This window comes from Melanerpes formicivorus, unplaced genomic scaffold (assembly GCF_026170545.1).
Source record: "Melanerpes formicivorus ecotype bairdi unplaced genomic scaffold, bMelFor1.0.p_v2 SCAF_72, whole genome shotgun sequence".
NCBI classification, from domain to species: Eukaryota; Metazoa; Chordata; class Aves; order Piciformes; family Picidae; genus Melanerpes; species Melanerpes formicivorus.
The window spans coordinates 558,992-582,104 of NW_027142424.1; the positions used below are offsets into that span (position 1 = coordinate 558,992).

At 51.9% G+C, this 23,113-nt stretch overlaps 1 protein-coding gene across 3 annotated transcripts in view; it reads right to left on the minus strand.

Moving 5' to 3' along the window:
• The window catches only part of KIAA1671 (KIAA1671 ortholog), a 120,239-nt gene that overhangs the window by 79,718 nt on the left and 17,408 nt on the right, over nt 1–23,113 (minus strand). For all 3 annotated transcript variants that reach the window (XM_068163294.1, XM_068163293.1, XM_068163291.1), the window contains exons 2-4: nt 4,170–4,307; nt 1,413–3,063; nt 316–409 (exon numbers count right to left, since the gene is read on the minus strand). In XM_068163294.1, coding sequence (XP_068019395.1) covers nt 316–409; nt 1,413–3,010 — 1,692 coding nt within the window. In that variant the 5' untranslated portion in view covers nt 3,011–3,063; nt 4,170–4,307. The remainder of the gene's footprint in view (nt 1–315; nt 410–1,412; nt 3,064–4,169; nt 4,308–23,113) is intronic.

Below are 23,113 nucleotides of genomic sequence, written 5' to 3' on the forward strand. Positions count from 1 at the left end.
AATAAAGGCTAATCACTGCACAAACAGCCACAGTCACTGCACGGAGGGGTTTCAGGCATTAAAAGCCCCTTTAAAATAGGACATAAAATACTTTGCACTCTCTGCCACCACACTGCATATTTAACTGATAAACTCCCAAGAGATGACACTCCCCTGTGTTCCAGGCATGTCCTAAAGATAGCCTCACACAAGTAAACCTCTTAGGATTATGTCACTCTTCATTCTCTCCAGACCCAGGTTGAAGGCCTTGATCGACAACGACACACAGGATGCAAACCTCGCTGGAGACCACATCACCTGGTGCTGTTCTCTGACCTTTTGCTTTTCTTGCATGTCACTGGTGGAGTTGTTCCTGGTCTCAGCAGCTTTCTCAGACTGTGCTTCACTGCTTGTCGTTGGACTTGAAAACCTGAGAGAAGAGACTTCTGTTACTCCTAGTCCTATTAGGTAGCAGGAATGCTTCCTACCAAAGCAGGCTGGCAGCAAAGATCCAATAAATTGCACTTGTTAAGGAAAAACATCACTATTTCATACTCACAGAATTGCTTGGATTAGGAAAAAACCTCTAAGATCAAGTCCAGCCATCAACCTAAGACCATCAGGACCATTAAACCACACGCCAAAGCGTCACAGCTTGAGCACCTCAAGGGATGGGGACTCCACCACCTCCCTGGGCAGCCTGTTCCAATGCCTGCCTACTCTTGCAGCACAGAAAAGTTTTCCTCACCTCCAACCTAAACCTCCCCCAGCACAATTTTAGGCCATTTCCTCTCCTTCTATCACTTGATACTAGGAAGAAGAGACCCATCTTCCATTTGCTTCCAGCTGAGCTAGTTGCGCTCAGTTGATGTGAACGGGAAACTTCAACCCACCACACCACCTCACTGCAACGTCCTTTCAGGGAGTTGTGGAGAGCAATGAGGTCTTCCCCTCAGCCTCCTCTTCTCCTGACCAAACAACCCCAGCTCCCTCAAGCTGCTCCTCATAAGGCTTGTTCTCATGGGGAACCACATGCTCAACAGAGGTACAAATCAGTGTGTGATTAATTTCCTCTCATTCTGTCACTAGGGGGAAGAGACCAACCCCCACCTCACTCCAGCCTCTTGTCAGGGAGTTGTAGAGAGCAATGAGGTCACTCCTCAGCCTCTTTTTCTCCAGACTGAACAACTCCAGTGCCCTCAGCTGCTCCTCTCTAGACCCTTCACAAGCTTTGTTGCCCTTCTCTGGACCTGCTCCAGCCCCTCGATGTCCTTCTCGGAGCGAAGGGCCCAAAACCGAACCCAGGCGACGTCTCAAGGCCAACAGCACAAAGAATCATTACATGTAGTGGAACCAAACTGCTTAGTTCTTTTACAGCACAAGCTCTACTGAATGAAGCTAAGAGGATCAAAGAGAATTTCTCTGCAACCTACATTTTGGTTAAGTCTGCAGAAAGTGGCCGGGACTGAAGGGACCTGCGCGGATTTCCTGGCTTAACCTCAGCGGTTTCTGTTGTCAGCTCTCTGATTCTCTGCTGGATGGTCACACATCTGTTTTCCTTCTCAGCAGCTGATGGGAGCAGCTCTGCATCCACTGGGGCACCGGGATTTTCTGTAGCAAACAGACCAAGGTGTTTTTTGACACTGCCTCTTGGGGCATTACTCTCTTTCTCCGAGGGAGCTGCAGGGCTTTCAGAGCCCAGAAACAAGAAGGTTTCCTTTTGATCTGCTCTTTTCCCCCCCTTAGTAGCTCTGCTCTCCCCAGCGGTTTCCTGGCTTCTTTCAGACCCCAGCAAGCTCGTCGTTACTTCTGGCTTTGTCTCACTTTGCTCACTTTTGGATGGAAGCTTCGTTTCCCACGTGTATTTCCCATGATTTAGGATGCCAACATCCTGGCTGCTGCACTTCAAACTGGTTCTACAAGAGCTGCTTTTAGCTAATTCGGGTTCCTCTCTCTTTGGCCCCGTTTCAGACTGACCGTGCTGCCCGCTCACGTCACTCAAAGCAATGACTGCTACATTCTCCTTGCTCTCATGAGTGGAACAAGGCTTCTTGCAAGAAGGAGGATCCTTCTGTTCGAACTTAGCTGTGAGGTCCATGGACAAAGGTCTTGGTTTTCTAGCCCATGATTTCTCTGCAGGAGGTTTTTCCTCGGAAGCTTCCCCGGCGCGGTGCTTCTGATCTCGTAAGGAATCCAGAAAAATAGCAGAAACTGGTCTGTGTTTTGGCTTTTGCTGCACATCAGCAGAGAAATCAACCTTGCTGCTGCTGTTCTCCTCCTCATTGCTTTTCTCCCCTGGATGAGCCTCGTGAGCATCTTTCTTTTCACCAGTTTTGAGGGAGTTCCAAGTGACTGGCCTAAGGCTGGAGCAAAACGATACCTGCCTGTGAAGAGACCCCTCAGCATCCCTGGAGGGCTCAGATGGTTTCTCCAGCCTCGTGGTGCACTGAAGCTCCTTTGTGTGCACAGAACTAAACACCCTGCAGTCCTCAGCTGCCCTTTTCCCTTGGGCCAGGCTCACCTTGGACTGCTCTGCGCCCGCTGCCTCAAACAGAATGACAGTGTTCGCAGTGGGACCAGTGTAGAAAGTCACATTGGTGACCATTTCCCCACCAGCCTTATTCTCACTTTCAATCACTCTCTGATCTACCAATGGAGGAATGTTTCCACTTAATCCCTTGGCAGAGGATGTTTCTTCAGGGGCCTTTCTTAGCAGACTGCTGGATCTGAACGCTGGGACGGGAGGTTTGACGTTCGCAAAAGCATCTGAAGGTTTCTCCTTAGAGAAAGGCTTTGGAAAGAGCCTTGGCCTGGACCCTAGTGATGGCATGGTTGCAGACCTCAAAGCACTCCCAAACTTCTTGCTCTCTTCAAGAGACAGTGATGCTGAGGCCTCCTTTGTCTTGTTGCTGGCATCCGAGAGCAAGCTGACGTACACGCGCTGCGCTTTCTCCTCGCTCCGGATTTCCTTCAAGTCAGGCACTGTCGTCAACGACGCCAAAGTGGAATTGATTTCCACTCTTGTTGCCATAGCTGTGGTTACACATTCAGCAGAACTGCAGAAACCCAACCAGGGAAAAGGCTCTGCAAAGAAAGAGAGAAGAAAAGGCAAATATTGATGTACAGGCAGCGTGAGCACCAACCAACATCCTTCCAATTTGAATTCACACGGCAGCTCAGCTCAGCTCAGATTAAGGTGCCTTTCAGACATGCTGTTTACAGAGTGGATCATGACGAAAGACATACTGTTCCTCCTCCTCTAAAACACAGCCAAAAAAACCCCACTACTACTAGAATCATAGAATCAATAAGGTTGGAAGAGACCTCAAAGATCATCAAGTCCAACCTGTCACCCAACACCTCATGACTACTAAACCATGGCACCAAGTGCTACGTCCAATCCCCTCTTGAACACTTCCAGGGATGGTGACATTGATTAAGCTGAACCACCAAAAACCTGCAACCCAAAACTTGCAAGAACATCTGGACAGCACCAAGTTCCCCTCAGCTGAGGAAGCTCCAAAAGCTGAGATACTTCAAAATAAGGAAACTCATTTTTGGTTTTGAATCAGACATCAGCTTCCCTTTCACAGCAGCTGGCCAGATGCAGTGAAAATGTAGTTGAAAAGATAACAAAAAAGCCCTATCAAGATTGATGGAGCTGGAAGTGTTCATAGAATCCTAGAATGGTTTGAGTTGGAAGGGAACTTAGAGATCATCTAAGTTCCAACCCCCCCTGCCACAGGCAGGGGCACCTTCCACTAGCCCAAGTTGCTCAAGGCCCCATCCAAGCTGACCTTGAACATTTCTAGGGAGGGGGCATCCACAACCTCCCTGGGCAACCTGTTCCACTGTCCCCCCAACTTCCCTGGAAAGAATTTCTACCTAATCTCCACTCTTAAACTCCCTTCTTCCAGCTCAAAGCCATTGCCCCTTGTCCTAGTTCTCCCACCCCTTGTAGAATGTCCCTCCCTAGCTCTCCTGTAGCCCCCTTCAGGTACTGGAGGGCTGCTCTGAGGTGTCCCTGTGGCCTTCTCTTCTCTAGGCTGAACAACCCCAACTCTCTCAGCCTGTTCCCCTAGGGAAGGTGCTGCAGCCCTCTCTGTTCTCTGTTAGCTAAGGTCTACAATCAAGCAAGGGAAACAAATGAAGATCCTCCAAATCTCACACACAGCTTTGCCGCCACTTACCATCAGGTGCATTTCCCGCTGGAGCCAACTCCTACAACCCAACTCACTGCTCATAGTGGAAGCAAGATCCTGGTCACCAGGAAGACATTAAAAGGTGAGGGGAAAGCAACTGCTTCAGCAGCAATGTTCAGAGCTCTCCTGCAAAGAAACAAAGAGCGTTCAGAGTCCAGCGTGGCGCACACCCGGCTCCACGCCGGCAGCACCACATCAGGCGGTTTGCCTGAGCACTAAGGAAACAAGCTGACTCCCACTGCATAGAACCATGGAATTGTTTGGATTGGGACAGACCTCTAAAGTCATCCAAGTCCAGCCATCAACCTAATACCACCACGGCCATTAAACCACGTCCCCAAGGGCCATGGCCACAGGTTTCTTGAACGCCGCCAGGGATGAGGACTCCACCACCTCCTCGCTGGGCAGCCTGTGCCAATCCCTGACCACTCTTGCAGCAAAGACATTTTTCCTGAACTCCAACCTAACCCTCCCCTGGCACAATTTCAGGTCACTTCCTCTCCTTCTATCACTTGATACTATGCAGAAGAGACCAACCCCCAGCTCACTCCAACCTCCTTTCAGGGAGTTGTAGAGAGCGCTGAGGTCTCCCCTGGGCCTCCTCTTCTCCAGGCTAAACAACCCCAGCTCCCTCAAGCTGCTCCTCCTAAGACTTGTCCTCATGCTGAAAAGAGGTATAAATCAGTGTGTAATTAATTAGATTATGTTTGTGATGTGCAGGATAAGAGGAGGAGAAAGCCTTAGCTGGGGACTTGCTTGATCCTCGCAGATTTCTGTGCAGGAAAAGCAAAACCTCTCACCGAAACCCACAGCTACAGGTGAAGCCAAGCTTCTTGCCAGCAGCCCCTGCTGTTGCTACCAACAAACCAGGCCTTTCAGAGTGATTCTGCAAAGGTCTGAGAAAGCAGCTGGCCACTTTGCAATGGGAAGCATCCACCCTGGGTGGCGTCAGGGCTGTAACCCTGCTGACCTTTGGGAGGGCTGCAAGAAGAAACAGAGAGCCTCGCCTCAAACAATTGGATGTCTTCCTCCAACAGACTTAGGGGTTTTTTTGGTTGTTTGGTTTGTTTTCAGTGTCTTTTCCTTGCTCCCAGCCAAACCTGAGCATTAATATTTCATCTAGCACGCAATGCAGTTGTTTCTGGAATGCCTGTTTGGTTTTTCCCCCCTCTCCTTCTCTCTCCTGCTAAACTGCCTTTAATGGTTGGGTGGGGGGGGGGAAGTTATTTGCAGAGCTTGGTTGTGGGTGAAACATATTTATGAGGATGCTACCTAACAGGAGCTGAAGCTGCCCACAAAAGCAAATGGTTGATGACAGAAGCAAGCAAACCAGGCACTTGCTGAGGTCTCCTGGGAAGCCCAACCTTCCACACAACCAGGCTTTTAGCTTGGCTTCAGCCCTAGCCAGTAATTCGTGTTGTTCCTGCTGAATGTCATCCTCCCTTGGCGGAAATCAAGGGTTTGCTGCAGCTCTTCCCTTCAGCTGCCAAAAGAATTGGACTTTCTGAACATACCCACCCACCAAGGAGCCGGGTGGAATCCCTGATGGAGGGTGTTAGCTGGGAAGGAGAGGTGACTCACTCGGGAGGGTGAGGGGGTAGAGCATCTGGGACCAAAATAAAGATGGGAATTCACCACCAGCTCAAAGCAGTCTTCCTTTGTTAAGGCTTTGTTCTAGCCAGGACTCTCCAAAAAAAACCTCCCAGCAAACCCAGATCAGCCCCTCTGTGAAACTTGGGAGAGTTTGTCCTGTCAATGAGGGGGCTGGGGAGAATGGAACTGTGGAAGAACAAGATGTGATGAGGTGGTTGTGCAGGTCAGAGGAAATGCCTAACGCGCTCTCTCAGCCTCTCCTCGTGGCGGATCTCTCTCTTGAGGAAAGCACACTGGCAGTGAGGTACAACGAGGAAAAGCCCTAACCAAGAGCCTAGTTCTCACCAAGTTTATCTTGACAGAAGGTGTACTTGCCCTTAATTATCTGTAGAACAGGCATGACTGCCTCCCAAACTGAGGGCAGAAAGTTCTGGAGGTCTTTCCAGAAGGCCTTGATCTTTAAGGTCCCTTCCAACCCAAACCATTCTCTGATTTTATGTTGTTCATCACATGGCCACACCAGGGGATTTAACATGGAATTCTGGGCTTGCTATAGAACTATGAAATGCTTTGGGTTGGAAGGGAACTTCAGAAAATAGAATAGAGTGGAGCAGAGCGGAGGAGAGCAGAGCGGAGGAGAGCAGAGCGGAGGAGAGCAGAGCGGAGGAGAGCAGAGAAGACCAGGGTGGGAAAAGATCTTTGAGATAATCAAGTCCAACCTCTCACCCAACAGGATCTAATCAACCAAACCATGGCACCAAGCACCCCATCCAGGCTCTTCCTAAACACCTCCAGGGATGGGGACTCCACCACCTCCCTGGGCAGAACATTCCCATGGCCAATCTCTCTTGCTGGGAAGAATTTTCTCCTCACCTCAAGACTAAACCTCCCCTGGCACAGCTTGAGACTGTGTCCTCTTGCTCTGCTGCTGGCTGCCTGGGAGAAGAGACCAACCCCCACCTGGCTACAGCCTCCCTTCAGGGAGTTGGAGAGAGCAAGAAGGTCTCCCCTGAGCCTCCTCTTCTCCAGGCTAAGCAACCCCAGCTCCCTCAGCCTCTCCTCACAGGGCTGTGCTCCAGACCCCTCCCCAGCTTTGTTGCCCTTCTCTGGACATGTTTCAGCAACTCAATGTTACTGTCACAGGACTGAAGTAATTCAGTAATTACTGAACTCAACTGATCACTGAATTGCTTTGTGGTGCTTTAGGATTTGCTACCCCTCACAGAACCACAGAACAGTTTGGACTGGAAAACCTCTCTAAGCTCATCCAGCCCAGCAACACCCAACACCACCATGGCTAACACACCATGTCCCCAGGTGCCATGGCCACACATTTCATGACAGGTTGCACTTGATGATCTCTGAGGTCTTTTCCAACCTTATTGATTCTATGATTCATTTCTTGAAGACCTCCAGGGATGGGGACTCCACCACCTCCTTGGGCAGCCTCTTCCAACACCTGGCTTTTAAGTGCCTTGCCTTAGTGCCAGGAGTATGAAAAGACACAAAGGTAGGAAAATTTTCACCTCTGCTGAGGTGGCAGCAAAGAATTCACAAGGGCTGTTGAAATCACTTCTGCTCTCCAGCGCATCCTGAGATCTGGGTGAAGCTCTGAGGAGCGGTGCTGGTTACGCAATGGCACTGGCAGGAGCAATTAAGAGATTTACAAGTGCTTGTAAAGGCTGCTATTTATAGGATGGGCACTCTAATAAAACACTAATCTTCCTCTGTAGTGGGAGAAAATGTCAGAGCAGAGTTATTTCACCCTTGTGATGGGGCTGGGCCTGTAAGATACAGAAGAAGAGAACTTTGTCTGTTTGAAAAGCATCCAAACCTTGAGAGGAGTCAAAGTAGGTTCCACAAGGGGAATGGAGAAAGGATATTGCAAGTGGAACAGCAGTACTGGAGGTCTGTGGAGCTCACAAGATCACAGTTATCACCAAGGCTGGAAGAGACGTCAAAGATCATCGAGTCCAACCTGTCACCACAGACCTCATGACTAGACCATGGCAAGATCTTGGTCATGTGAGAGTTGGATTATATCTTCTTACCTCTCAACCTGTTAATTTTAACTGTTGAGAAGCAGAACACACACTTCACAGAATCAGAGTGGGAAGGGTTGGCAGGGACCTCTGGAAATCATCCAGTCCAACCCCCCTGTCAAGGCAGGGGCACCTAAGAGATGCTCTCACAGGAACATGTCCAGGTAGGTTTGGAATGTCTACAGAGATGGAGGCTCCACCACCTCTCTGAGCAGCCTGCTCCAGGGCTCCCTCACCCTTCAATTCAAGCAGTTCCTCCTCAGCTTTCTTATCTTCCAGTTTGTGCCTGCCACCAACTTGTCCTGTCGCTGGGCACCACCAAAAAAAGCCTGGTCCCATTCTCCTGACACCCAGCCTTTGAGTAGTGATCAGCATTGATGAGATCCCCCTTCAGTCTGCTCTTTTCCAGCCTAAACAGCCCCAATTCATAGAATCAATAAGGTTAGAAAAGAGCTCAAAGGTCATCAAGTCCAACCTGTCACCCAAGACCTCATGGCTGCTAAACCAGGGCTTCAAGTACCACATCCAATCCCTTTTTGAACACCACCAGGGACAGTGACTCCACCACCACCACCTCTCAGAGAGAAGTTCCAGTCTCCCCAGCATCTTGGCACCCCTTGGCTGTACCTTCTCCCTCTGTTATTTAGACTGTGCTGCAGTGAGCCTTGTGCTGGTGCTGGGATTCACACACGTGGCCAAGTCATTCTCCTCCTCATACGTGCACAGTGAGTGATTGGATTAAGTAATTAAGAGAGCTGATCCCAACAGTGACTCTCCCCAGTGCTGGAAGAAGCAGCAACAGAATGCTTCTCCTGGGGGAAAGGAGGCTGAGCTTATTGATCTCTACAACACCCCAAAGGGAAGTTATAGCCAGGCAAGTGTTGGCCTCCTCTGCCATGTAACTAGTGACAGGATGAGGGGAAACAGCCTCAATTTGCACCTGGGAAGGGACCTGGGCTTGCCCAGCCTGGAGAAGGCTGAGGGGAGACATCATTGCTTTCTACAACTCCCTCAAAGGAGGTTGGAATGAGGTGGGGGTTGGTCTCTTCCCCCCAGTGTCAGGTGATAAAAGGAGAGGAAATAGCCTGAAATTGTGCCAGGGGAGGGTGAGGTTGGAGATGAGGAAACATTTCTTGGCTGCAAGAGTGTTCAGGGATTGGAACAGGCTGCCCAGGGAGGTGGTGGAGTCCCCATCCCTGGAGGTGTTCAAGAAACCTGTGGGCATGGCACTGTGGGACGTGGTTTGATGGCCATGGTGGTGTTGGGCTACTGGTTGGACTCAATGAACTTAGAGGTCTTTTCCAACCTTAATGACTCTATGATTGACTGCTGCCAAAATGAATCATAGAATCAATAAGGTTGGAAAAGACCTCAAAGGTCATCAAGCCCAACCTGTCACCCAACACCTCATGACTACTAAACCATGGCACCAAGTGCCACATCCAATCCCCGCTTGAACACCTCCAGGGATGGGGACTCCACCACCTCCCTGGGCAGCACATTCCAAGGGCCAAGCTCTCTTTCTATGAAGAACTTTCTAACATCCAGCCTAAACCTCCCCTGGTGCAGCTTGAGACTGTGTCCTCTTGTTCTGGTGCTCGCTGCCTGGGAGAAGAGACCAACCCCCACCTGGCTACAGCCTCCCTTCAGGGAGTTGGAGAGAGCAAGAAGGTCTCCCCTGAGCCTCCTCTCCTCCAGGCTAAGCAACCCCAGCTCCCTTAGCCTCTCCTCACAGGGCTGTGCTCCAGACCCCTCCCCAGCTTTCTTGCCCTTCTCTGGACACCTTCAAGAGCCTCAAATGAGGTCAGAGAGGAAGGAAACCCCAAAGAATAAAGCTGTGTTTTCAAAGACTCTGAATCACTTCCAATCTGGGGAAGCCTTTTTGTATACCAAAGGCATGAAATTAATCTTGGGTTGCTTTGTGCAGCCTATAACGATCACTGTGTTTGCATCTCCTCTATTTACCCACTGAGGGAGGCATTTTGCAGATATATACCCACTGCTTGAAGGCTTGCTGGTAAAATTGTGCCTAAAGAAGAAAAACCTTGTGTTCATTGGGTAGGTTTTTCCTGCTGGGGGATGATTAGTTTAACCAGGCAGGGATATTCCCTGCTGCAGCTACACTTTCTGCTTCTTTCCAACTCCAAACATTGGATTGTTGTTGTTTGCTTGGGCTATGGCAGAAAGGGTTTGTTTCCCTCTCTGTGGAAGTTTGATGCATCCCACCCCTACCAAAGACAGATGGGGGGTTTGGTTTATCTGCTGGAAGGGTCAGGGACTGGCTAGAGAGCATTTTGCTTTGTGTCATTTGAAGGATTCCTTATTCCTGAGCGAGGAAGTTGGGGAGCACCATGTGATTCAGGGTGGATAAAAATCATCTGCAGGCTGCTGCTGGTGTGCTAATAGGCTTAAAGGAATTAGCAGTGAGGTAAATAATGGGTCTGTGTGTGGCTGATGGGCAAGGCAGGGCAGCAAAATAACACAGAGAGCCACACAATGGGTTGGGTTGGAAGGGGCCTTCAAGATCAGCTAGCTCCAAGCACCCTGCCATGGGCAAGGAGACCTTCCACTAGCCCAGGCTGCTCAAGGCCTCATCCAACCTGGCCCTGAACACCTCCAAGGAGAGGGCATCCACAGCCTCCCTGGGTAACCTGCTCCAGAGTCTCCCCACCCTCACTGGAAAGAATTTCTTCCCTAAATCTCCCCTCCTCAAGCTGAAAGCCATTGCCCCTTGTCCTATCACTGCAGTCCCTCCCCAGCCTCCCTGGAGGTCCCCTTCATTAAAGCTGGAAAAGGCCTCTAAGGTCATTGAGTCCAACCATCAACCCAACACCACCATGGACATCAAACCATGTCCCAAAGTGCCATGGCCACACATTGCTTGAACACCTCCAGGGGTGGGGACTCCACCACCTCCCTGGGCAGCCTGTTCCAGTCCCTGACCACTCTTGCAGCCAAGACATTTCTCCTCATCTCCAACCTAACCCTCCCCTGACACAATTTCAGGTCATTTCCTCTCCTTCTATCACCTGAGACTAGGGAGAAGAGACCAACCCCCACCTCACTGCAACCTCCTTTCAGCAAGCTGCAGAGAGCAAAGAGGTCTCCCCTCAGCCTCTTCCAAGCTGAACAACCCCCAGGTCCCTCAGCTGTTCCTCCCCAGCCCTGTTCTCTAGACCCTTCACCAGCTTCATTCTATCATCTTACACTAGGGAGAAGACACCAACCCCCACCTCCTCCCAGCCTCTTTTGAGGGAGTTGTAGACAGCAATGAGCTTTACACAGCTCTAAAGGTCTCCCTGGATCCTTTTCTTCCCCAGGCTGAACAGCCCCAGCTCTCTGAGCCTGTTCCCACAGGGGAGGTGCTCCAGCCCTCTGATCATGTTTGTGGCCTCCCCTGGACCCCCTCCTAAAGCCCAATGTCCATCTTGTGCTGAGGGCTCCATCTAAAGAGCGTGTTTGGGGTGAAGACCTCCTCCTATGACTCCCACAAGAGTAACACTGTGCAGGGAGGAATCTGGTTTGATCTGTAATGAGCAACAGTAATGATCTTGGTCAAGATGGATTGTTTAATTAAAAAGCCAATCAGCACCCTGAGTCATTAAGGCTTTAAGACTCAGTTTGAGTCTGGAGCAGGGTTTGTGTGTGCGCTGCTGTAACAACCTGCAGCAGGTTCAGCTTGGCCCAGGGGAAATCCCACTCCAGATGCTCTGAAGCTGAGGAACAAGAATCACACCATCATGGAACTGTTTTGGTTGGAAAACATCTCTAAACTCTGAGTCCAACCATGAAGCCAGCACTGCCAGGGCACCACTAAACCATGGCCCTCAGCACCACAGCTCTGAAAGCCCTCCAGGGATGGGGACTCCACCACTGCCCTGGGCAGCCTGGGACAATCCTTGACTGCTCTCAAGAAATTGTTCCTCATGTCCAACCTAAACCTCCCTTGGTGCAACTTGAGGCCATTTCCACTTGGCCTATTGCTTATTTCTTGAGAGAAGAGATCAACAACCTGCACCTGGCTCCCTCCTCCTTTCAGGGAGTTGTAGAGAGCAATGAGGTCTCCCCTCAGCCTCCTCCTCTCCAGACTAAACAACCCCAGCTCCCTCAGCTGCTCCTCACCAACCTTGTTCTCCAGACCCTTCCCCAGCTTTGTTGCCCTCCTCTGGACCTGTTCCAGCACCTCAATATCCTTTTTGCTGTTGTGCACTGCCAGTAAGAGTCTGGCCCCATCCTCTTGCTGAGCACTAAGAGCATCTCTTCTCAAGCTGCTCCTCTCCAGGCTCAACAGCCCCAGGGCTCTCAGCCTTTCCTCCAGGTCCCTCAGCAGCTTTGCAGCCTCCACTGGACTCTCTCCACTAGTTCCCTGTCTCTCCTGAACTGAGGATAACAAACCATTGACAACACTAGTCCTCTTTTTCCAATGTACAGCTGTCTGAAGTTCATAGAATCATGAAATGGCTTAGTTTGGAAGGGATCATCTGCTCCAACCTCCCCACCATGGGCAAGCACACCTCACAACTAGACTCACAGAATCAATAAGGTTGGAAGAGACCTCAAAGATCATCCAGTCCAACCTGGCACCCAGCACCTCATGACTACTAAACCATGGCACCAAGTGCCACATCCAATCCCCTCTTGAACACCTCCAGGGACTCAGCTGCTCAAAGCCTGATCCAACCTGGCCTTGAACACCACCCCAAGAGAGGAGGAGCAGAAGCTGCAAGAGCTTTATAAAGTGGATAATTGGATGATATTCCTCCCCCCCAAAGATATTGTTCTGTTTTGCATCCATGTTTCAGGCTGAGCAACGAGGATTTAGAAATCTGACAACTGGTGAGGTTGGACTTGAGGCTCTTAGAGGTCTTTTCCAACCTGACTGATTCTAGGCAGGAAGGAAAAACAAAATAATTAAGAAAAAAGGGCAGGGCAATGCAATAAACCAAGGGACAGTGTCTGCAGGGGGCTACAAGAAAGCTGGGGAGGGACATTTGAGGGTGTCAGGGAGGGATAGGACTGGGGGGAATGGAATAAAACTAGAAATGGGGAGATTCAGATTGGATGTTAGGAAGAAGTTCTTCCCCATGAGGGTGCTGAGAGCCTGGCACAGGTGGCCCAGGGAGGGGGTGGAAGCCCCATCCTAAAAAACACCCTTAAAACTACACTAAATCTCCAACCTTAAGAAGTTTCCTCAGTAAAGTTTGGCAGCACCAAAGAGCTGCTTGGAAACAGAGAAACTCTACAAGAATCACAAACTGGTTTGGGCTGGAAAAGACCTTTGAAGATCTTCTAGTCCAACCTTCAGGCTTTCTGTGTCATACCTCACTGTCCAAATTTCTAAGTTACACGTTATTGAGGGGAGAGATGTAAGACCTGGAGCACCTCTGCTATGGAGACAGACTGAGAGAGTTGGGGTTGTTCAATCTGGAGAAGAGAAGTCTCTGAGGAGACCTAATTCTGGCCTTCCAGTATCTGAAGGGGGCTACAGGAAAGCTGGGGAGGGACTTCTGAGGGGGTCAGGGAGTGATAGGACTGGGGGGGATGGAACAAAACTAGAAATGGGGAGATTCAGATTGGATGTTAGGAAGAAGTTCTTCCCCATGAGGGTGGTGAGAGACTGGCACAGGTTGCCCAGGGAGGTGGTGGAAGCCTCATCCCTGGAGGGTTTTAAGACCAGGCTGGATGTGGCTGTGAGCAACCTGCTGCAGTGTGAGGTGTCCCTGCCCATGGCAGGGGGGTTGGAACTGGCTGAGCCTTGAGGTCCCTTCCAACCCTAACAGATCTATGATTCTATAAGATGATCAGAGGGCTGGAACACCTCCCTATGAGGACAGACTGAGAGAATTGGGTCTGCTCAGCCTGGAGAAGAGAAGGCTTCAGGCAGAACTTAGAGCAGCCTCCCAGTACCTGAAGGGGGCTACAGAAATGCTGGGGAGGGACTTTTGACAAGGGCTTGTAGTGACAGGACAAGGGGCATGGCTTTGAGCTGGAATGGGTTGTCCAGGGAGGTGGTCGAGGCCCCGTCCCTGGGGGTGTTTAAGAGCAGGCTGGCTGAGGCTCTGGCCAGGCTGATCTAGTGTGGGGTGTCCCTGCCCATGGCAGGGGGGTTGGAACTAGATGATCCTTGTGGTCCCTTCCAACCCTGAATGAAACTATGAAACTATGAAGAGAGGAGATTGAGACTGGAGATTGGGAAGAAATTCTTTGCATTGAGGGTGGTGAGAGTCTGGCACAGGTTGCCCAGGGAGGTGGTGGAAGCTTCATCCCTCCAGGTTTTGAAGGCCAGGCTGGATGTGGCTGTGAGCAACCTGCTGTGGTGTGAGGTGTCCCTGCCCATGGCAGGGGGGTCAGAACTAGATGATCCTTGGGGTCCCTTCCAACCCTGACAATTTTATGATCCTAAGAATGAACCATGCAAATATCTCAGAGAGGTAAGCTGTGGGTCAGGAATGCTGGCTGGAGCAACAAGTTGTGTGCTGTCAGCCAGGACCGTGTCCCACGCTGCATGCTCCCTGCACCGCGTTCCGTTGAGGATCAAGCTTTAGCGCACGTAAGAAGCTCTGTGCCTCCTCCTCCTCCTTTTCCAACCACCACAGAATGACAGGAGGGAAAAGAAAAATCAATCCATCCACAATATTCTCAAGCACTGCAAGAAATTCTAGGGTTTGCAGCTTCATTTTGGGGGTTTGTGGAGTCGCCTGTGGACGTCAGCCTGGTTTCAGCAGTGCTGCTCCTCTACCAAACCTTTGCATCCGTGGAATGTGAGTGCTGTAATTGGATTTCTTGATGGCATTTCCTAGCACAAGGAGTGGGAGAGGGAGGACAATTTCATTAGGGTCTGTGAGGCTGTGAAAGGACAGATTGATTCTGATAAGCTGATTGGGTTAGGTGACTATTTTGGCCAGGAGAGGTCGTGGACCCGGAGGGGACTAAGGCAGCACGTGAGCAGATGAGACAGAATTTCAAGTGGATTGAGAGATGAAAGGGAAGGGGAAGGTGAAGAGAGTTCATCAGCCTGCCTGAGAGAGGAGAGGACAGAAATAAACCTCTGCAGTTCACCGTGCCAGGGTGGTGGTGGGGTGCAGAGAAGCTGGCTCCAGGCTGCAGACTCAGGAGGGTAAGATCCTGGCTTTGCTTTTAAGTATTCCCATCAATATTTCACAGGATCCACAAATAAGCCCATTTAGAAGCATAAAAATCAGAGAATGCATCAGATTGGAAGGGAGCCTCAAAGGTCACCTTGCCCAGCCTCCCTACAGGCAGCAGGGACATCTCCAACCAGAGCAGGCTGCCCATCAAGTTTGACCTTGACTGTCCCCAGGGATGGAGCCTCCACCACCTCTCTGCACAACCTGTTCCAGTTTTTCAGCCCCCTCATTGTGAAGAGCTTCCTCCTGATGTCCAACCTCAATCTCCCCTGCTCCAGTTGCAAACTATTGCCCCTGCTCCTATCCCCACAGCCCCTTCTAAACACTCCCTCCACAGCCTTCCTGTAGGTCCCCTTCAGACGCCGAGATGCAGCTCTGAAGTCTCCCTGGAGCCTTCTCTTCTCCAGGCTGAACAGTCCCAATTTCTTCAGCCTATCTTCAGAGCAGAGGTGCTCCAGCCCTCAGCTATCTTTATGGCTTCCTCTGGACCCACTCCAGCAGGTTCATGTCCTCTGGGTGCCCCAGAGCTGGACACAGTACTGCAGGTGAGGTCTCAGCAGAGTACAGTGCCAGAATTACCTCTCTTGACCTGCTGGCCACACGTCTTTTGATGCAGCCCAGGCTGCCATTGACCTTCTGGGCTGCAAGTGCACACTGCTGGCTCATGCCCAGCTGCTCCACCAGCACCCCTAAGTCCTTTTCTGCAGGGCTGCTCTCAATCTCATCATCCCTCAGCCTGGACCAATATCAAGGCTTTTGCTGACCTACACACAGGAGCTTGCACTCTGCCTTATAGATCCTCAATCTTTGAGGATTGTCCTGAGCCCACTTTCTCCAGCCTGTCCAGGTCCCTCTGCATGGCATCTTGCTCCTCAGATTTCTCAGGCACACCACTCAGTCTGGTATCCCCTGCAAACCTGCTGATTTAGAATAGAATAGAATTAAGCAGGTTGGAAAAGACCTCAGAGATCATCAAGTGCAACCTATCACCCAGCACCATCTGATCAACCAAACCATGGCACCAAGTGCCTCATCCAGGCTCTTCCTAAACACCTCCAGGGATGGGGACTCCACCACCTCCCTGGGCAGCACATCCCAATGGCCAATCTCTCTTTCTATGAAGAATTTCTTCCTAACATCCATCCTGAACCTCCCCTGGCACAGCTTGAGACTGTGTCCTCTTGTTCTGGTGCTGGGTGCCTGGGAGAAGAGACCAACCCCCACATGGCTACAACCTCCCTTCAGGCAGTTGGAGAGAGCAAGAAGGTCTCCCCTGAGCCTCCTCTTCTCCAGGCTAAGCAACCCCAGCTCCCTCAGCCTCTCCTCACAGGGCTGTGCTCCAGACCCCTCCCCAGCTTTCTTGCCCTTCTCTGGACACCTTCCAGCACCTCAACATCTTTCCTAACCTGAGGAGCCCAGAACTGGACACAGGACTCAAGGTGTGGCCTAAGCAGTGCTGAGCACAGGGCACAATGACCTCCCTGCTCCTGCTGGCCACACTGTTCCTGCTGCAGGCCAGGATGCCCTTGGCCCTCTTGGCTCCCTGGGCACACTGCTGGCTCATGTTCAGCCAGTTGTCAACCACTACCCCCAGGTCCCTCTCTGCCTGGCTGCTCTCAGCCACTCTGCCCCCAGCCTGTAACACTGCCTGGGGATGCTGTGGCCAAAGGTGCAGCACCTGGCACTTGGATGTGTTGAATTAACCACTGCTACCTGCAGGGCATTGGATGCCAACACTTCTTGCTCTGGAGGCTCTGGGGGAACACACATCAAACAGACTCAGGTGAGAGGGGCCCAAAGACTTTCCCCCCCCCTTCAAAGCCTGTCCCAAAGTAGCCAAGAGGGTGGCAACAACACATTGAGCACCTGAGTGAAGGATGAGGGTTTTTCCTGGCATGGATTGCCTAAAAAAGAAAAATCCATCCAGAGTGGAGCAGCTCTTCAAGGGGGGAATAAATAAATCCAACCCCCTGCATCTGCTCACAAAGATTAAACATCCTTTTGATGGGGGGGGAGGGAAAAAAATCCAAGCTCCATTCTTGCTGCTGAAATTCAAATGGCTGCTGCTTTCCCCTTGTCTCTGCAGCAAGAATGTGATTAAAGCCCAAGCTAATCTCCTGCCTTTGCTGGGGAGGTCCTGGGGAAACTGCTTTGTCATGGCCAAAGTCATATTTTGATGGGAAGAGAAGAAAAAATCAGCAGTTGGAAGGTCAGCTCCTCGGGGTGGCACTCCACAGACTCTTGTCACAGAAGGGAGGTTTACCATGGAGAGTAAATTGCAATCATTGAGATTAGGGTAGGGGGAGGTGGAAAAAAAACCCCAGCTGGGTGTTTAAGCACGGACTGACAGGCAGCAGTGGAATTTGCCAACAGGACTCACTGAAATGGGGGTTTGAAGACAGGCAGGTTTGCTCTGGCTGCTGTGCAGAGCAGGTTAGTTATTCTCCTCCTTACAGCTGCACCTTTCAGCCTTTCAGTGATGGTTTCTTGATGATCCTTTGCTAAGTGACAGAAAAATGAACACTCTCTCGATCTGCTGGAGGGTAGAGAGGCTCTGCAGAGGGACCTGGACAGGCTGGGCAGATGGGCAGAATCCAAGGGCAGGAGATTGAACACATCCAAGTGCCAGGTGCTGCACTCTGGCCACCACAACCCCATAGTGCTACAGGCTGGGGGCAGAGTGGCTGAGAGCAGCCAGGCAGAGAGGGACCTGGGGGTGCTGGTTGAGAGTAGGCTGAACATGAGCCTGCAGTGTGCCCAGGGGGCAAAGAAGGCCAATGGCATCCTGGCCTGCAGCAGGAGCAGTGTGGCCAGCAGGAGCAGGGAGGGCATTCTCCCCCTGTACACCACACTGCTCAGGCCACATCTGGAGTCCTGTGTCCAGTTCTGGGCCCCTCAGTTTAGGAAAGATGTTGAGGTGCTGGAAGGTGTCCAGAGAAGGGCAACAAAGCTGGGGAGGGGTCTGGAGCACAGCCCTGTGAGGGGAGGCTGAGGGAGCTGGGGTTGCTTAGCCTGGAGAAGAGGAGGCTCAGAGGAGACCTTCTTGCTCTCTCCAACTCCCTGAAGGGAGGTTGTAGGCAGGTGGGGGTTGGTCTCTTCTCCCAAGCACCCAGCAGCAGAACAAGAGGACACAGTCTCAAGCTGTGCCAGGGGAGGTTCTGGCTGGATGTTCAGACTGATGGCCTGAAATTGTGCCAGGGGAGGGTAAGGTTGGAGACTCTTTGCTGCAAGAGTGGTCAGGGGTGGGAACAGGCTGCCTAGGGAGGTGGTGGAGTCCTCATCCCTGGAGGGGTTCAAGAAACCTGTGGCCATGGCACTTTGGGGCATGGTTTGATGGCCATGGTGGTGCTGATGGTTGGACTCAAACCTGGGAGGTTTTTCCAAAGAAAACAACTCCATGCCCCTGTGACCTTGCTTTAGAAGGGGTGGAATCTGGCTCCTTGTTGTTTCAGCAGCACATGGAGCAGCTGCTGATGCCCCTGACCCCGAGCAGGCGGCGCTTGGACCATCCCTTCCTAGCTGAAGCCCATAAAGGCAAGGCAGGGCTGGACTCTCTCCAGTGGCTCCAGCTTTGGGTGGGAATGCTGTCAGTTTGGCAGGCACACCATGGACACAGCTGAAGGAGAGCAAGGAGATGCATGAGCCAGCTGCCTGCAGCACAGAAATACAGGGCTGGGGAAAAAAAAAAGCCACCACCCCAACACCTTGGCATTCTTCCACTTGCTACTCCCCTGCAGAATACCAAAGCCAGAACCATGCCTCACCAGGGAAAAAGGAGCTCAGAAACCACCCACACCTGGAAGTATGTCCTGGAGCTGTCTGTACTTCTCATCCTCTTGGCAACAAGGGAAGACAAAGGACAACTGTCTCCAACCTCAGAGCTGACAGGACACAGATGCCAAGTCTGGATGTTCTGTTCTGCTCACCGTGCCTCCAGAGCCACCAGCTGCTGCAAACACTTCAGCAGCAGCACTGATGTGATGGGGGGGCAAGTTTCCTCCCCAAACACTGCCCTTGAGAGGGGCATTGAGAGTGGAACTGTTTATCCCCTGGAGTAAATGTGAAGTGACTCCTCAGAAAACGCCCCCAGAGAAGGATTGCCACAGCGGGGAGCAGGCAGAGCTAAGGAGAATGGCAAGAGGTGCAAACCCTCCCAGAACCACAGAGCAAAGACCTTGGAGGTCACCAAGTCAAACCACTCACCCAGAGCTCACAAGCCCACCACCTCCTGCTAAGCCCCTGCCACTGAACCACATCCCTCAGCTACTCATCCCTGGGTCTCTGAAACACCTCCAGGGATGCTGACTCCTCCCTGGGCAAGGCAGGGCAGCAAATAAACAGAGAGCCACACAATGGGTTGGGTTGGAAGGGGCCTTCAAGATCAGCTAGCTCCAAGACCCCTGCCATGGGCAAGGAGACCTTCCACTAGCCCAGGCTGCTCAAGGCCTCATCCAACCTGGCCCTGAACACCTCCAAGGGGGATACATCCACAACCTCCCTGGGTAACCTGCTCCAGAGTCTCCCCACCCTCACTGGAAAGAACTTCTTCCTGATTGCCAGCCTAAATCTCCCCTCCTCAAGCTGAAAGCCATTGCCCCTTGTCCTATCACTGCAGTCCCTCCCCAGCCTTCCTGGAGGTCCCTTTCAGGTACTGAAACACAGCTCTAAAGGTCTCCCTGGATCCTTTTCTTCCCCAGGCTGAACAGCCCCAGCTCCCCGAGCCTCTTTCCCTAGGGGAGGTGCTCCAGCCCTCCGATCATGTTCCTGGCCTCCCCTGGACCCACTCCCTCAGCAGCACATCCATGTGCCTTTGAAACACCTCCAGGGATGCTGACTCCACCCTGGGCAGCCTGTTCCACGTGCCTGAGAACCCTTCCCTGGGAAGAAATTCTCCTTAATCCCATGGGGAGATAAGGCTGCAGCTGACCTGGAGTGACATGCAAGTCACAGCACCTCGTGGAACAGATCCTGTGGGCTTTGGTTTAGTTCAATAAAGAAATGAAGTGAAGCAAATCCACCTACTAATTATAAAAATAGGCAAGTGGCTTCACAGAGCTGCTGCCTGTGGGCAAAGGTTATGGAGGCTTCAGAAATAAACCTGACATGCCACCCCCTGAGCCCAGGGAGGACTCAGGGGAATGGCTCAGTGCATTTCAATGGAGCTCCTGAAGGTGACTGTGCCACAGAAATAGCAGGATGTGAGAAGACATTTCCTGCTTGCCTTCATGCCTGGCAGGTGCTTTTGTGTCAGGAGAGGCTGTAAGAAAGGACAAAGCTCCTAATCCTCTGATCTGCCTCTTCACATTCTAACAGGATTTCCAGCGCTGGAAGAGCTCCTTTATGGCCCTGGCACAGGAAACCTCCTTCAGAAAGTGCAAGCAGCTCACGCTCCTCTGTGGCTGACCTGCAATCACCAGCACTGCTTGCTGAATGCCAAGTCTCTCGTACATTCTTCCACACATTCACAGAATCACAGCATCCCTCCATGGTGAGGGTTGGAAGGGACCTCTGAAGGTCATCCAGCCCAAGCAGGGGCACCCACAGCAGCTTGCCCAGGAGCACAGTGCCCAGCTGGGTCTGCAAGCTCACCAGAGGAGACTCCTCAACCTCTCTGGGCAGCCTGCTCCAGCAGCCTCCCCCCAAAGAAGTTTCTCCTCCTGTGCAGATGGAACCTCCTGGGCTCCAGTTAGTGCCTGTTGCTGGGCACCACTAAGAAGCATTTGGCACAGGATGTGCCACCTACAGACAAAACACTTCATGCAAAGATGCTGTCATGGTTGTGCTGCTTCTCAGCTAGCTAAAAAGAACTTTGCCATAGTATCCTCTTGCTGCCCACATTTAGGTTCTGCTCCATCCCTCCTCCCAGCTTTGCCATTTGATGTCTTCATGGGCTCATTTCCACTTGCTTGCTTAGAGAAGTCATGCCCTGTGCTCAGCAGCTTTGGGGGGTTGCTGCTAACAACCTATTTTCTTCCAGTGCAGACAGTCAGCATTGCCTAGGAGCAGTGTCCCCTTTCAGTCTACCTGCCAAGTATTTGTGCTAGTCATCACAAAAGCATGTGGTCTAACTTGGTCAACAAGCTGCCACACTAAAGCCCAAAGACACTTGTCCCAAGGACTACTCGAGGAATGGAACTGCAGCAAACACCTCCTGGGGTGAAGAAGAGTGTGTGGCCAGCAGGTCAAGGGAGGTTCTCCTCCCCCTCTGCCACTCTGAGCCACAGCTGGAGTCCTGGGTCCAGTTCTAGGCTCCTTTATTCAAGAGAGACAGGGAACTACTGGAGGGAGTCCAGTGGAGGCTGCAAAGCTGCTGAGGGGCCTGGAGCATCACTGTGAGGAGGAAAGGCTGAGAGCCCTGGGGCTGTTGAGCCTGGAGAAGAGCAGCCCCAGAGGGGATCTAGAGCTCAATGCTCAGCAAGAGCTAAAGGACCTGTGGGGGAGGAGGCAAGAGGATGGGGCAGATCCTGACACACCTTTTGGATGTGTCCCCATAACCCAGAGAGACTTAAGGCAAAGTGGAGGGAAGAGTAGGACTGGACTTGGGTTTATAGCTTGGGCAGCATCAGCCCAGGGGGGAATTTTCCAGTGTGCTCAGCAACAACCTGACCAAACCCACCTGCAGCCCCAGTGCTGGTGGCCAACCCCCACGTGGAAAACACCAGCCTCAGTTGTTCCTAGCCAGCACTCCCCATGGTGCAGGGCAGGTTATCTGATAAAAAGCCTCCTTTGCCCAAGCTCTTCCTCCTGCAGCAGCAATTGAAAAGCTCTACCTGGAAGATGACCCAGTGGGGCCTAAGTCAATTATTAACAGTCACAACGAGGATCGCTGGGACTCCAGCTCTGCCTTGCACTGCACCAACTGAGCCACTAAAACACACACAGTCACAAAGGTTGGAAAAGACCTCCAAGATCATCAGCTACAACCTTCCACCCAACACCTCCGTGGCCTAGTAGACCATGTCCCAAAGTGAGACATCTGCTGGGGTCTTTTTGAACACCTCCAGGGGTGGGGACTCCCCAGCCTCCCTGAGCAGCCTGCTCCAATGCTCCAACTCATAGAAGGGCTCTGCAGAGGGACCTGGACAGGCTGGACAGATGGACAGAGTCCAAGGGCAGGAGGTTGAACACATCCAAGTGCCAGGTTCTGCACATTGGCCACAACAACCCCAGGCAGTGCTACAGGCTGGGGGCAGAGTGGATGGAGAGCAGCCAGGCAGAAAGGCACTGGGGGGTACTGGTTGACAGCTGGCTGAACATGAGCCAGCAGTGTGCCCAGGTGGCCAAGAAGGCCAATGGCATCCTGGCTTATATCAGGAATAGTGTGGCCAGCAGGAGCAGGGAGGTCATTCTGCCCTGTGCTCAGCACTGCTCAGGCCACACCTTCAGTTCTGTGTCCAGTTCTGGGCTCCTCAGTTTAGGAAAGATGTTGAGGTGCTGGAAGGTGTCCAGAGAAGGGCAAGAAAGCTGGGGAGGGGTCTGGAGCACAGCCCTGTGAGGAGAGGCTGAGGGAGCTGGGGTTGCTTAGCCTGGAGAAGAGGAGGCTCAGGGGAGACCTTCTTGCTCTCTCCAACTCCCTGAAGGGAGGTTGTAGCCAGGTGGGGGTTGGTCTCTTCTCCCAGGCACCCAGCACCAGAACAAGAGGACACAGTCTCAAGCTGTGCCAGGGGAGGTTTAGATGTTAGGTTTAGAGGTTTAGATGTTAGGAAGAAATTCTTCATAGAGAGAGAGATTGGCCATTGGAATGTGCTGCCCAGGGAGGTGGTGGAGTCACCATCCCTGGAGGTGTTTAGGAGGAGACTTGATGGGGTGCTTGGTGCCATGGCTTAGCTGATTGGTGTTGGGTGATAGCTTGGACTGGATGATCTCAAAGTTCTCTTCCAACCTGGTTTATTCTAGTCTAAACAGACAGCACCATCAGTTTTGCAACTTGCACTCACATCCCCTAAGTAGTGGAAGAGCCCCTGGAGCAGAGCTGGGTGGATCTGTGTGGAGTCAAATAGAGCACTGTTATGAAAGCAAAACGCCTGGTGGCGTTTATGCCTCCCTGGGCCAAACCCCCTTATGTCATCCTCAGCCCTGCAACACAATTACACACACTTTGAAGTTAATCCTCCTGCCTTCTCAGGCTGTGAGCAATCTGCAGACAGCT